This window comes from Cryptomeria japonica, chromosome 10 (assembly GCF_030272615.1).
Source record: "Cryptomeria japonica chromosome 10, Sugi_1.0, whole genome shotgun sequence".
NCBI classification, from domain to species: domain Eukaryota; kingdom Viridiplantae; phylum Streptophyta; class Pinopsida; order Cupressales; family Cupressaceae; genus Cryptomeria; species Cryptomeria japonica.
In genome coordinates, this window is record NC_081414.1 from 607,067,735 (window position 1) to 607,084,121 (window position 16,387).

The window sequence follows — 16,387 nt, forward strand, 5'->3', positions numbered from 1 at the left end:
TAGTCTAAAATACAAGAATGCATACAATGTAATTAGATATAGACCATTAAAAACTAAGATAAGCATTTAAATAAAAAATATTCCAAATTTATATCAATTGAAATACCAACTAACTCTAATTAATTAAGATATATATATTCAACATTAAAAACAAAAGAAACAACATAAAACTATAAAATATATTTGAAAAACAAATCGAAATAAAAATTAATTTAAACACTATATAAAACAATTCAAAGGTAAAAACTTGAAATACTTTATCATAATAAAATTTGTATCTCAATCTATTTAAATGTTGACTGGTCCAATAGCTAAGGATAAGTGTGTAAATTTTTTATTCCCACTCACGATTCTAATTAGAGGTGTATGAGTTTTGAAATACAAATAATATTTCCTTATAAAAAATTCGAATTATTTCCTACTGTGTTAGTGTTTGTTGGCAGACGAGATAACAATTACGACCAGGTTAAACGGCTGGCGAGTATCTTAGCACGTGCCAGTCGACATTAAAACAAAATGTGCCGGCGACTACATTTGCTTCCAAATAAAATTAAGCGGAGAAAACAAGAGAACGAAGCTCTGTAAGGCCGAGACGAGTTCGAATGAATGAGAGCAGCTTGCAGTAAACTTGACACTGCATTTCTGATCGGAAAGAGGGCTTGAGATATATATATATTCTTGAGGATATAGGGATTGCAGGCATAGGTGTCAAGATGGATGTAAGCTGGAGTCTGGTTCGTCCACTATTAGATTGCTTGACGTTCAGTTTCTTTTGTCAGTACGCTGCTTCTGTAGACTATGCCTCAAATTACGTTATTTTTATGGATAAATCTGCTGTCCCCAGTGAATTCTCCACCCACGAGCAGTGGTATAAGTCTATGATATCTTCTGTCAAAGATTTAAGCGCTAACCCCAGCTCCCACATAGATGATTTCTATCATTATACTTATAATACAGTCATGAATGGCTTCAGCGCCACGTTGACCCAGTCGGAGCTAGACATGCTGGAAGAGATGCCAGGGCATTTAGCATCATTACCCGATGTAGTGGGGCACCTCCATACCACTCATTCAACTGAATTTCTTGGTCTCACTCCTATTGCAGGTTTGTTGCCAGCGTCTCGATTTGGGCAAGACATTATTGTGGCATTGATGGACACCGGAATCTGGCCTGAGAGCGAGAGTTTCAATGACCATGGAATGGAACCTGTGCCAGCTAAGTGGAAGGGAACATGCGAGAATGGCACGGCTTTTCATCCCTCACTCTGTAACAGAAAGCTCATCGGTGCACGCTCTTTTAAGAAAGGAGCAGTGGTAATGTATGGGCCAATTAACTCGACTGATGACTATGACTCTGCAAGGGATTTTTCTGGTCATGGAAGCCATACGTCGTCAACTGTGGGAGGCAACTACGTGAGTAATGTCAGCTTCTATGGTTACGCTCCTGGAACAGCGCGAGGTGTGGCTCCGGCTGCTCGAGTTGCAATGTATAAAGTCTCTTGGACAATTGGGTCTGCAAGCTCTGACGTGCTTGCCGGCATGGAGAGTGCCATTATTGACGGAGCTGATGTTCTCTCTCTTTCTCTTGGATTCGACAGCACGACACCTTATTTCATAGATTTTGTGGCACTAGGAGCTTTCGCAGCCATCAAGAAAGGACTTCTTGTTGTCTGCTCTGCAGGAAATGATGGGCCATCACGCCAAAGTATATATAATGGTGCGCCTTGGATATTGACAGTGGGAGCGAGCACACTCGATCGAGCATATCAAGCTACGTTGAAGTTGGGCGACGGATCCATTGTGAGTGGCTCCTCCTTTTACTATTCCAATACGATAAATGACAAGTTGAAGATATCAAATACTTCGCTCTCTTACGACATCCAAGATAGTGCATGCAACGAAAATCTAGTCCCTGAGAAAGTGAAGGGAACGGTGGTTTTATGCATGAATGATAGCTTTGATATTGTTGAAGCTGCAAAAGCCGTCGGAGCTGTCGCTGTTCTTATAGTAACAAACCGGCCATATCATGTTCCTATTTATCCATATAGTTATTTCCCTTTTGTAGTTTTAAATGCTCATGATGGACTAGCCCTTGCCAAATATTATTCTTCAGTGGCAGATCCTGTGGTGGAGGTAGATTTTGGCATGACAGTCTTGAGCATTATGCCCGCACCTTTAATGGCCGAATTTTCATCTAGAGGCCCAAGTATTCATAGCCCCAACATCCTGAAGCCCGACGTTATAGCACCTGGGGTAAGTATCCTAGCAGCCTGGATTCCAACTTCACCAAGAGAAAATTATGGTATAGATTCTGGGACATCCATGTCATGCCCACATGTAGCTGGGGTAAGCGCTTTGTTGAAAGCTGTTCACAGTGAGTGGAGTCCCGCGGCAATCAGATCTGCACTGATGACCACTTCCTATACGCTAGACAATGCCAACAACACTATTACTGATGTTTATGATGGAAAATTGACCACTCCCTTGGATTTTGGTGCAGGCCACATAGATCCTAATAAAGCTATGGACCCTGGTCTCATCTACGACATCAATGTAGAGGACTACATCAACTATTTGTGTATTTTGAATTACACCACCAAGCAAATTCAATTAATCACTGGGATGTTTGTTTCCTGTTCAAGTGGCCTCGACTTAGGTTCCGATAGTCTAAATTATCCTTCCTTCATTGCAGTATTCAACAAGAATGCCACTTCACCCTTCTCTTCAACATTCAAAAGAACATTGACGAATGTGGTGGATGGTACATCATATTATAAAGCAGTCGTTGAGGTACCGAAAGGACTCAAGGTAGCGGTAAATCCCTCCAACCTTCATTTCACTGAGAAATTTCAGAAGCAAAATTTTGCTCTTACTATGGAGGCTGAGACAGGTATGGATGTGGTGTATGGGTTTCTAACTTGGATTGATAACATGGGTCATGCGGTGAAAAGCCCTGTCGTAGCACTCTTTGAATAAGAAAAACTTGTGAACTGCTTCTTGCATTAACAAAGTAATATTTTAATTCTCATAGGAGCATGCATATTGTAGTAGTTTGGAGTTCAGCTTAAAACATGTCTCGTTGTTTCTCATTAATATAAGTAAGGCTTTTCATAGGCATTTCATATAATTGTTGTTAGATTTTACTAGTTTGATAATGAATAGTTTTGTGTTTTTAGTTCTCTTTTTTTTTAAACAATTTTTGAATACTATTTCTAACTCTTTTTGTATTTTTAGCACAAATGCATTTTGTTTGATACCAATCAAAAAAAAAAATTATAAAAAAATTAGAATTCTACTTCTAATCTGCAATACATTAGATATTGAATCACTTTGCATAATCAAAATAAATTGATAGCAAAGAAAAAAACAACAAAAAAAGGAAGGTAAAATGAGTCTCACGGTTAGAGAAAATCTATTAGTTTTCTCTTAGCATTTCTAACACACATATCAACCAATATTCATTGTTTTTTCTTCCAAGGATAATTACTGAATGTGTGACTACTTTGATGGTCTATGTTCAGGCAAATGGATCCCTTAAGTGATAATTTTCTTGTGGTCATTGTCTCCATGAAGGGGATCCTCTATGTCCCTACTTGTTTATCATTGTTGTTGAAATTCTGGGGAGGAATAATGAAAGACTTAAGTTGACAACTAGACTAAAATGTGTCAAAACTGCTTCTACTTTGGATCTTATATCTCACCAACAGTTCATGTATGTCACTACCATTTTTGGAGAAGCCTACATTTCGGAAGCTAGAGGCTGGAAGGAGAAGCTTGATAATTATGCTAAGATATCGGGCCAACATATAAATTATGAAAAAAGTAAATTATTATTTTTTTGAATGTCATACCAGATTTACAATCAAAATTCACCAAGATTTTGGCATGTAAGGTTGCATCCTTATCGGACTCCTATCTGGGATTGTCCCTTATTTCTAAATTGCCCACAATTCTCCTTTGGAATGGCATAATTGATGGTTTCAAAAAAATCATACTGGATGGAAAGGGAAACTTTTAAGCTTGCCTGGTAAAATCTAGCTGGTTAAGTCTTATTTGCAGAAAATCCTAGTTTACTACATTTCTCTCTTCAAGATGTCTCGATTTGTAGCTAATGAAATTGAAACAATGCAAAAATGCTTCCTTTGGAGAGGTATGTAAGAAAAAAAAAAGAATGTCTCTAGTTTCTTGGGACAAAGTGTCCAACTCTATTAGTGATAGTGGGCTTGGGATAAGAAAGCTTAAGTCTTTTGATAGGGCCTTAATTTAAAAAATTGGATGGGAATTGATTGAAGGTGTCAAAGATTGGGAAAAAATATTTATAGCTAAATACCTAAATAATGCCAACAATTGTTTTCTTCTTAACAAAGATATAACTTCTAGTTCTAGCATGTGGACCAATATCTCCAAAATCAAGACTATATTATGAAAAGGAGGGAAAAAACTTGTGGGAAACAGAAGGTGTACTATGTTTCGGGAGGCTAATAGATATTTTGTACATTTAGGTTGCATATAAGATAAATTTAAAAAATATATAATATTCTACAAAGGAAAAATGATCATTTTCAACTACTAGGTCATTTAGACTAACATTTGGCTAAATCTTTTAAAGGTTAGTTTTAGGACACTTCACACTAACCATTAAATTTTGATGAGTTGAATGATTATTTTGACCTCCAAACCTTAGTTATAGTTAGAAAAATGTCCATTTTATATTTCTTAAAATAATGGAAGTCTTATAATATTCCATGCAACAACTACATGTTGATGAATTTAGCTTGCACAACTATTGGTCCATGTCCTCTCATATGTGCAACCACTTTCCATAACATTGAAAAGTGAGGAGTAAGAAAAAGAGTGGATAGAGAAAGGAATTGAGACCTTGTTGGAATCAATGAACACTAAGAGGGGGGTGAATCAGTGTTTTGCAATTCACAAATTTATTAACCTGATTCTTAAACCACCAGATGCATAAGAATGAAAGTAAAGTGCAAAAACTTAAACCAATCAACCACAAAGCCATAACACAAGAATTTTTACGTGGAAACCCAAAAAGGGAAAAACCATGGTGGGATTTGAACCCACAATATTATTATACTTTGATCAGGAGTATGATAATATTACAAAATGGGAATGAACTTGCATTCTGGCACACTGCTTAGAGCTCACTGCTCAAATGCAAAAGAGGGATACAACCTGGAGGATTCACCATCCTACAAATTATTACAAATAATTATAATAGTGTATGAATTAAGGAATAACATCTACTAATGCCAAATAGCAGTTCCGGTTAGGCTCAAGTGTCTTCTACAACGGTTTTGTCTCTCTACTTTGTTCTGCTGCTCTGTCATATACTAGATCACTAAAACCTCCAATCACATTCTCAAAACTTTGCACATTCGCTCATACAGACTTCTCACACTCATGTCATCTCATACAATGCTGAAATGAATCAATCTTATATATCCACATCAATAAAATAAATCAACTCCCATGTCGGCTTCCAAAAACCGCATAACACACAACATGAAACATGTAACCAACAAGCCAACTCAATATGTCCACAAATCCATATGTGGACCTAAAAAAGATGATAATAAGTTGTATACATCTAAAAATGGTCTGAAGATAATTAATTGAATAAGCAATTATTTAATTAATCTCCCTCCCCAATTTAATTGAATTCATCAACAATTTGATTAAATCCTACATTTTCATCTACTTATTAATAAATGTAAGGATTTATTAAATAGGTTCATTTCAATAATCCTCTTTGATTAATCAATTCAAATTAATTAATTCTTCTCCATCAAAATCATTTCTTCTAATCTTTGATTAATTAAAACAAATCAAATTTATGAGTTGTTGAAATTAAATAGCAATTTTCCTATTAAATGAATTTCTAAATTCAAATTCTCCTAACTTTTAACCACCTAACCTAACCATTCCTAAACCTAACCCATTCTACCTACCCCCATGTTCCCTTTCATCCAACCTCTTCTAGAAGCCTCTTGACACTTGTCACCATAGACATGACAGATGTTCCCTTTAATCCAACCCCTTTGCCAAACCTCCTCCAATTTAACCATTGATATCTTTAGATCAATCTTGACCATTGATTCCTACCACCTCACCCCTAGCCTTGGAAATCCTATAAATAGACCCCATTTTGGAGCACAAAGGGTCCCAATTCATCTCATTTGTCCCTAAATGATCCCATTTCATTTTCATCTTATGCATTGTTACTATAAGCATCTAGCTTCTAGTTTATCATTTTAGCAATGTTATCATGCTAAATTTTAGCTTAATTGCATCTTCATTCTAGCTTATTTTCTAGATCAGTCATGAACTCATATAGCTTAATCATGCTATCCTTGCCAGATCATGCATATTCATCATTCAAATCCTCCATGTAAGTGTAGTCAAGTCATTGGAATTTGCATAGCAAGATCTCAGAGAAAAATTCATACTTGCATTTACTAGGAGGCAAAAGATCGATTAGCTATGGTTTTGTATTTCTTTGATTCAAATTCATTAACCATGCTGGTAATTATTTATTGAGTGTTTTGTGTTTGCAGGTAGAGGTACACTTCATAGACCATGACATTTTGGCACCCACCGTGGGGCCAAAATCATCATTTTTGGCCTCTCATGCTTCAACAAACATCCATCTCTACTGGGATAGAATCAGAATGTTGTACAAGTTGATTTTCCAACTCGTATGAATTACCTTTTAGTCTAGTATGAAACCTCATCCTATGTCGTACGAACTCATTATCCTTGTCGTACGGGGTCTAAATGCATGTCGTACGTATTTTTGACTAAGTAAATCATGTGTCGTACGAGCCCATTTGCATTATCGTACGAGAGATAAATTCATCTCATATGAATTTCTAGCTACTAAATCCTATGTCGTATGAGTCCATTTTGGTTCTTGTGCGAAATCTAAAGTTGTGTCGTACTAACTGGTAAATTGTGTCGTACGAGTCTCTGTCTCTGTGATTTTTAACAGACTACAGGTTAGCATTTTCTGATTTTAATTTGAGCCTCACTAATGCTAATCTTGACCTGTTTATGAGATTTTTGGTAGCCTAACAAGTTTTGTAGGATGATTTACGAAGATATGCTTGTCGAAGACATAATTCAAAACATAAATCAAGACTACTAATGGATTAATTTTGCAGGTTGCCTATGAATTCAACTAAACTTGGTGTATTTATTAAAATTTCTAGGCACACTTGTATTTTTGGGCTAAAAATAAACCTTCATGTATTTCGTGTCTTTGATGATAGGTGAGTATGCTCTCACCTTTCTTAGGTGATCAGAAAGATAGACTCATATTTTGCTTTCATTAGTGCATTTCTTTAGCAGGCCTGCCCTCCCGAGGAGCTTAAAAACTCTTAAAGCCATTACAACCGGTGTGAGGAGAGCGACCTAAGTGGGAATAGCTAACACCAAGTAATCCAGCCCACTATAAAATAAATATGATTTGATGAAAATCAAGTCAACGATAGTGCTCGAGAATAGCTCTCCTTCGTACCTTCGGGTATATCAAACCTTGGTTTTCAAGGCTGGGAGACCTCTTAATTGAGTATTATACCCCGGTGTGCTGAATGGATTCCTTACTAGTTCCAGTTAAATTAGATGCTACCCGATTCACCTCTGAAGGGGTGATCATCTTTGTGCAATAGAGATAGTAACTCTCCCAAGACACTTTCCATATTTTGCCCCCATTAGCATTTGGAGTCGGATAATACGACATTGAGAATCCATTGTGTGAGACTCAGTGGCCGTATTCTGATTAGCTATTGGGAAATAGATCATATAAGAGAATTTTACACAATGAGTATGGATTTTGCACAGGAGGATACCTACTTAATGAGACTATTTCTGAAAAGCTTAACTCGACTAGCTATGGAATGGTTCTCCAAACTTCCACCCAGAATTAGATCATTTTCCGAATTAGTGGATAAGTTTATTTCACAATACTCTTACAAAATACAACATGAAGTAACAATGCTAGACCTATGTAATGCCAAACAAAAAAGTGGATAACCTTTCATGACATTTTTACAACGATGGAGATGGTTAGCTTCGCACTATCCTTGTACAGTGCTAGAGTATGAAAAAATGGACATATTCATCAACAACTTAAATGATCAAATGAGTTATTACTTAAAAATGCAAGGAAATCAAAGTTTCAAAAAAATGGTTGATAATGGAATTAGAATGGAAGAAGCCATGATAAAGAAAGGTGAATTGAAAGTATACAAAGAAGGAGTCTATCCTCCTAACAACAACAATAACAACAATCTTAATGACAAGCCAAATTTTTGGAATAGAAATCAAAATGTAGTTAATGATGGAATAGTAGATAACAACAATGTAAAACCAAAGCAACCAGTTTTTCATTTATCTACTCACTTTGCAGGGGCACAACAAAACAACAATCACCAAAGAGAAATGATCAAAACTTTCTTTCGAAGACAGTTTACAGACATTGGTGAACCTCTGGGGTCAGCATTAAAAATTCTTATCGCAAACAAATTGATTTCTTTACCAAAAGAAAGGAACTATGAACCTCAAATAAAACCACTTTGGTGGAATGATAATCAATATTGCGATTTCCATCGAAACAAGGGACATCTCACAGGTAATTGTCAGAAGTTGAAACATGTCATACAAGATTTAATTGATAATGGAGTAATAATTGTGGATGGACATACAACAAATGAATCTCATACAACTTTTAAGACTCCACTTCCAAACTATGAGAAAGGTGAATCATCAACAACAAACAATGGTAAGGGAAAAGCAAAGGTAAACTATGCTCATACATATGACAATGTGGTGAATGTGATTGTTGTTAAGGAAAAACAAAATCAAGAACATGCTCATGTTATCACAAGAAGCAAAGCCAAAGTTATTTTGCTGAGTCCTACAACAAATGCATCATCCACCACAACAAAACAATACAATCTAGTGGAACAATTGCAGAAAATACCCGCACAAATATCAATCTTAGAACTTTTAAAGCTTTCACCCGCACACAAATAAATTCTTGAACGAGCATTAGTAGATACCACCGTATCCAAAGATCTTGATATCGATTAATTCAAAACCATGGTGGGACACCTCACAACCCCTCATTGCTTATCATTCACTGAAGAAGATGACATGTCCTTGCAACACCCTCACAATGCTCCTTTGTATATTGAAGTCCTCATTCACAAAAAATAAGTCAAGCATGTTCTAATAGATGGTGGAGCTGGCCTAAATATTTGTTCATTGAGTCTTGTTTGTGCCTTAGGATACTCAAAAGATGCAATTGATGTCCAGAAAATGATCACCATAAAAGCCTATGATGAAGAAGAACATTCCTCCAAGGGAATTGTGATACTACCCATCAAAGTGGGACCTCTACAGAAAGACACAGCATGCCAAGTTCTAGACTGGGACTTATCATATAATGTACTCTTGGGGAGACCATGGATACATGACTTACAAGATGTACCATCAACATATCATCAATGTGTCAAATTTCCCTACGAGGGACAAGAAATCACAATCTCTGTAGATGCAAATCCATTCCAATACTGCAGCAATCTAAAAATGGCTCAAGAAGTAATTGTTCCACATAATAGGGAGGCAACAACATCAAACACACAATCCAAGGAACAATCATTTACATCTATTTTATCAAGTATGGAAAAACAAATGCAGCTAAGAGATCGAGGGAATAGAGAATATTCAATATCACGATTACCACTTTGATGCAGAGAGATCAACTCTGGAACTCTCCCTAAGGATTAAATCAACTCAAGGAGACACATCAAAGGATCCTCTACATGCTAGGTGATTCAAAACCAAACTCAACTCAACACACCCAACCAAGGATAACATCAAAATGGTTTGTTCCAACACCTCTATTGGTCTTAACACATCCCAAACACCATAAGACAAGGTTCTACACACCCCCAAACTCAGACTCAAACTCATAAACCAAACTTGCTCTTCTAGGCTCTATTCCTTGTAGCCTCCAAATCGGGTATTTTCAACTTTTCTCCAAATCATCCCAAAACACTTGACAAAAAAATTACATATTTAGACACCCATTTGGATGTTACACAACATATCAGAAAACCAATATAGGTTGTTTTGGACGGACCCTTTGCTGTCCTCAAATGTGCCCCTTTTTAGCCTTAAAAACCACCCACTTTACAAAGGAAGTACCAACAAAACTTAACACCAGATTAAACCCTTTTTTAAAGTCTCTTATTATGTTCCCAAACCAAGGATTTTTCAGGTCTTAGGTCTTGGTTGCACTCCTAGATACCCAAACACCAAAAAACCTCACTAAATCACCCTTTTCCCTAGGGCTTTCTAGAAATATCACTTCCAATCACTTCCAAGGCTCAACCAAAGTTAAAACACCTTCAAGATGGTGTTTCTAGACACTTCAATGCATAAAATACCCCCCTTGTTCAATTAGATTCTCTGCTGCTACACTCTAGCCTTCATTTTCACTCATTTCCAGTCACTTTTCTTCAACTTTCATGCAACTTTCATGGTGTACACCTGCACTCTTCACTCCTTCCTGTCAATAATGGGTTAGTAAACTATTGTACATGTTATTTTTCATCCATCCTATGAGAATCAGACCTGTACATTCATAGGATGGATCCTTACATGCTTGGAAATTCACAAATTAGTGAAAAAATCACTATCTTTTCTGGGACAGTCAGCAATAAATAAAAATATGATACTTTCAAGACTTCAAAAATGCACTCAATACATCAAAGGAATAACCAATAAACCCCCAATGTACAGCAATGATGATCCCTTAGCCTTTCAATGCAAAGAAAGCATGAAAAAACAAGGATTTGACAGCAAATAAAGAGTTTTTTAATTAATTTTCTGAGACAGTCCGTACAAGTCCGTACCAGCATCATCCAACCACACAAAAATTACTTTAGAGACTTTATAATACCTTCCCCAACCAACTCCAACCGATCTCCAACTAATCCAAGTGATTAAAATGTCAAAACAACTCTAAAACTTATTTCCCACCAAAACTGGAACTAGTTGTTGAAATTCAAAATTTGAATTTTCAACTTTATTTCTAATACTTTTAATCAACTAAAACCTATCCCATTCAACTTATTTTGACATAATAAGATCATTAAATCACAATAAACTCCTATCCAACCTATCTAGACTCCATCATCCTATTACATTGCATTTTGGTCCTTAGGCCTTTATCAGGACCTTTAGGACTTTTACATAATTTATTGAATTCAACATTACAATAGGCCATTATAGGCTTCAAAACATTCCAATTGACCTCTAGTGATGTCATATCACTCTCCTTAGTCCTTGGTGTCCTCCTTTGTTTATTTGCCCTCCTGGATGCTCCGGCATCATACTCCCCACCAATAAGAAAATTCTTGTCCCAAGAATTGCTCCAATGATCAGTCTGATTTCTTTTTGCTATCCTCCTTTGAGTAGGGATCAGATAGTCCCCAAATGTGACCTGCTTCCTTCCTTTCCAGCCTGTACTCACATCACAAAATGGATTAGAAACAAAACATGCTTTGGTGTGTCCTTGTCTAGGACATGGCTGCTCATAACTAGTCTGTACATCTGCTCTTCTCTGATCCACTTGCTGTACCTGCAACTTCTCTTTCACATCCACATATCCCTGCTCAACAATAGGACATTTTACTAAACCAATTTGTACAAAAGACAAATCCCATAAATCATCATGAAGAGGACTATTCTTCCTCATAGTCTGCTGCAAATTAACATCTTCCTTCCAACCAGTATCTTCTTGTTTTTCAACCTACCTTATCATTGGTAAATGCTCCCCAAAACATATTATAGGATGCTCTTTCAAGACCCCCAAATGTAAAGGATTCAACTTATATTTCTGACCATCTTTATGAACCAAATATGTGTTATCAAAACCATCATGTATTGTTCTTCTACTATGTTGCCAAGGTCTTCCTAATATCAAATGTGCACAAGTCATAGGAACCACATCACATAATACCTTATCTTGATATGGACCAATAGAAAAATTCACATAAGCCTTCAAACTAACCTCTACATTCTATTGTTGGGTGACCCAAGTGGCCTTGTAGGGATTAGGATGGTCAAATGGTACAATTCCTAACTTGGTTATCATATCAAGAGACACAAGATTACTATGTGATCCTGAATCAATGATTACCTTACATATATTTCCTTTGCATAAACAAGTAGTTCTAAAGATTGTTACCTTTGGTTCTTGCTGAAGTTTCTCACCTTGCCTTACCATCAAGAAGTCACCTTCAAGAACTGGGTCTACTCTCTTTGATTCTTCTTTCTTCTCATCTTCTTGTACCATATACACTCTTCTATCTCTGCCTTGTTCTGATTCATTCCACTTAGGGCATCTGAATGATTGGTGCCCAATCTCATTGCAATAAAAACACTTACCTGTAAAGATTCCACTTCCTCTTCCTCCTCCAAATCTACCACCTCTAGGGTTGTATCCTCCTCTTGGTTCTAAAAAACTTTCTTTGCCTTTCTCATTGTTGCCTTGCCCTTGATCTCTATTACCTCTTCCTCTATTAGAAATGCCTCCTCTTCCACCATTACTTGATCTTTCTTGTTTTCTCTTCAACTTCTCCTCAGCCCTAATGGCCAACTGATAGCATTCACCCAAGGTTCTAGGTACTTGTAGACCAATCTCATCTTGTAAGTTGTATCTCAAGCCATTTATATACCTGGCTATTTTCTCCTCTTCTTCCTCATATCCTCCTCTAATACTAAGCTTGTCAAATTGCTCAGTATAAGCCATTACATCCATTTCTTTTTGCTTCAGATTTTGCCTCATCCTCTTCACATGAATGGTATAATCAGAAGGTAGGAACTGCTCCTTCATCAAACTTCTCATCCTTGACCATGTAGACACTTTTGTTAATCCTCTTGCCATCCTATCATTTTGAAAACTAGTCCACCATGTCAATGCTGTACCTCTCAACTTTGTCTTTGCAAATTTCACTTTCTTCTCCTCTTCCATTTCTTCAAACTCAAAATAGTTATCCAAGGCATCAAGCCATCCCAACACCTCTTCACTATCCATCTTCCCTTGATAGATAGGCAAATCAATATGACTCTTACCTCCACTACCTTGTACTGCCTTCAACAATCTAACCAACCTTCTTTCTTCAGGGTCATCTATGTCATTTGTTGGTTGCTCTTGGTCTGCTACCTCATTCACTTCTTCTTCATCATTGTTCCCTATGTTGTCTTGCTCCATTCTTCTTCTTCTATCCCTCTCAAGGTTTTCTATCCTTGCTTGCATATTCTCTCTTTCTCTTCTCCATTGTCTTTCTTCTCTTGCTTTAGCCTGCTCTCTTGTTGCATCTTGTTCCCTTCTTTCCCTTCTTTCCCTTTCTAGGATTTCCTTCAATTCTTCTAGTTCTCTTGCCAATTGATTCTTAGGTGCCATAACTACCCTTACCAAACCTTCACCAGATCTTTTACTGACGCTCTGATACCACTTGATGTAGAGAAATCAACTCTGGAACTCTCCCTAAGGATTAAATCAACTCAAGGAGACACATCAAAGGATCCTCTACATGCTAGGTGATTCAAAACCAAACTCAACTCAACACACCCAACCAAGTATAACATCAAAATGGTTTGTTCCAACACCTCTATTGGTCTTAACACATCCCAAACACCATAAGACAAGGTTCTACACACCCCCAAACTCAGACTCAAACTCATAAACCAAACTTGCTCTTCTAGGCTCTATTCCTTGTAGCCTCCAAATCGGGTATTTTCAACTTTTCTCCAAATCATCCCAAAACACTTGACAAAAAAATTACATATTTAGACACCCATTTGGATGTTACACAACATATCAGAAAACCAATATAGGTTGTTTTGGACGGACCCTTTTCTGTCCTCAAATGTGCCCCTTTTTAGCCTTAAAAACCACCCACTTTACAAAGGAAGTACCAACAAAACATAACACCAGATTAAAACCTTTTTTAAAGTCTCTTATTATGTTCCCAAACCAAGGATTTTTCAGGTCTTAGGTCTTGGTTGCACTCCTAGATACCCAAACACCAAAAAACCTCACTAAATCACCCTTTTCCCTAGGGCTTTCTAGAAATATCACTTCCAATCACTTCCAAGGCTCAACCAAAGTTAAAAAACCTTCAAGATGGTGTGTCTAGACACTTCAATTCATAAAATACCCCCCTTGTTCAATTAGATTCTCTGCTGCTACACTCTAGCCTTCATTTTCACTCATTTCCAGTCACTTTTCTTCAACTTTCATGCAACTTTCATGGTGTACACCTGCACTCTTCACTCCTTCCTGTCAATAATGGGTTAGTAAACTATTTTACATGTTATTTGGCATCCATCCTATGAGAATAAGACCTGTACATTCATAGGATGGATCCTTACATGCTTGGAAATTCACAAATTAGTGAAAAAATCACTGTCTTTTCTGGGACAGTCCGCAATAAATAAAAATATGATACTTTCAAGACTTCAAAAATGCACTCAATACATCAAAGGAATAACCAATAAACCCCCAATGTACAGAAATGATGATCCCTTAGCCTTTCAATGCAAAGAAAGCATGAAAAAACAAGGATTTGACAGCAAATAAAGAGTTTTTTAATTAATTTTCTGAGACAGTCCGTACAAGTCCGTACCAGCATCATCCAACCACACAAAAATTACTTTAGAGACTTTATAATACCTTCCCCAACCAACTCCAACCAATCTCCAACTAATCCAAGTGATTAAAATGTCAAAACAACTCTAAAACTTATTTCCCACCAAAACTGGAACTAGTTGTTGAAATTCAAAATTTGAATTTTCAACTTTATTTCTAATACTTTTAATCAACTAAAACCTATCCCATTCAACTTATTTTGACATAATAAGATCATTAAATCACAATAAACTCCTATCCAACCTATCTAGACTCCATCATCCTATTACATTGCATTTTGGTCCTTAGGCCTTTATCAGGACCTTTAGGACTTTTACATAATTTATTGAATTCAACATTACAATAGGCCATTATAGGCTTCAAAACATTCCAATTGACCTCTAGTGATGTCATATCACTCTCCTTAGTCCTTGGTGTCCTCCTTTGTTTATTTGCCCTCCTGGATGCTCCGGCATCACACTTTCTCCTAAATCCTTTGGAAAACCATCAAACTCTAAACAATAACCAATTATGAAGCATCTTCCAATATTTGATGGAGCATTCATTAGTGCTGGAACCTTATTAGAGGATACAGAAGACAAAGATGTGCTACAATGGCTATACAAAGATGAAGAAGGTCAACAAAATGTCAACAATGTCAGAATACCTATAGAAAAATATGGAAAAGGATTCAACATTCTTCGAAGGATGGGATACACTGGAACAAGCCCTATAGGAAAAAGAAAAGAAGGTACCTCAGAACCTATTCAGCCTCATAACCGACAGACTACAGACAAAACAGGTTTAGGGTACAGACAAGTCACTCTACCAGAAGATGCATCTTTTAGTCAACAACAAGAGGAATATACAAACAGACAAGAACAAATGACAATTGAAAGGGAAGAAAAATCAGCTAAGCAACAAGCACAAGAAAACACGAAGCGGCCAAAGAAGCAATCCCCACATCAACAAGAAAAACAAATTGCAAATATCTCTCAAGCAGCATTAAATCTCAATAAAAAAAAACATGAACCTAGTAATAATCAAGGAGAACTCATAGAAAGATTGACAAAACTCAATTTCAGTCCTGAAGAGGGCAAGTGCAAGGTAATGAGTCACAAATTTGTGGAAGTCCGCGCGTTGGAAAATGCACTCTTATAAATGGTGGCCCGTTTATGCTTCGGGCTCTTGAGCCAAAAGGTAACGGGCATCTGAAGCAAAAAAAAATGGGCCCCCGTTTTGTTCTAAAATGGGGGCCTGCTTTTAAACAAAATGGGGGCCCATTTCTAAATCGCATTTTTTCTTTTTTTTCCACAAGCCGCCCTTGTTTGAAAACTGGGGCTTGTTTTGTGGAAGTTTATTCCACCACCCGCCACTTGGCTCGGGATTAGGCCCAGGATAGGCCTGGGATGGCCACACCTGAGACATGGACCTGCAAATTCAAATCTCCATGAATGAAAGCACAAATATGAACTTCTGAAATAGTTTACGTGCCTCTAATAAGAGAATTTTTATATGAAATTAAAACCCATTTCAGATTATACTGTCTAGATTCTAAATATTCTAAATATGTAAATTTATTTAAAAATTGATTATTTTAACTATTTTTCATTTAATTTATACTAAATCAGGTCCATAAATTTGAAATATTAACTAATTTTGTTAA

General features: G+C 36.7%; 1 protein-coding gene across 1 annotated transcript; it reads left to right on the forward strand.

The window, feature by feature from the left end:
• The first annotated feature begins 713 nt into the window (after positions 1–713).
• LOC131039309 (subtilisin-like protease SBT1.6) lies at positions 714–2,975 on the forward strand. The gene has a single exon (XM_057972016.2). The coding sequence runs from the start codon at positions 714–716 to the stop codon at positions 2,973–2,975; it is 2,262 nt and encodes a 753-aa protein (XP_057827999.2).
• The last annotated feature ends 13,412 nt before the right edge of the window (positions 2,976–16,387 follow it).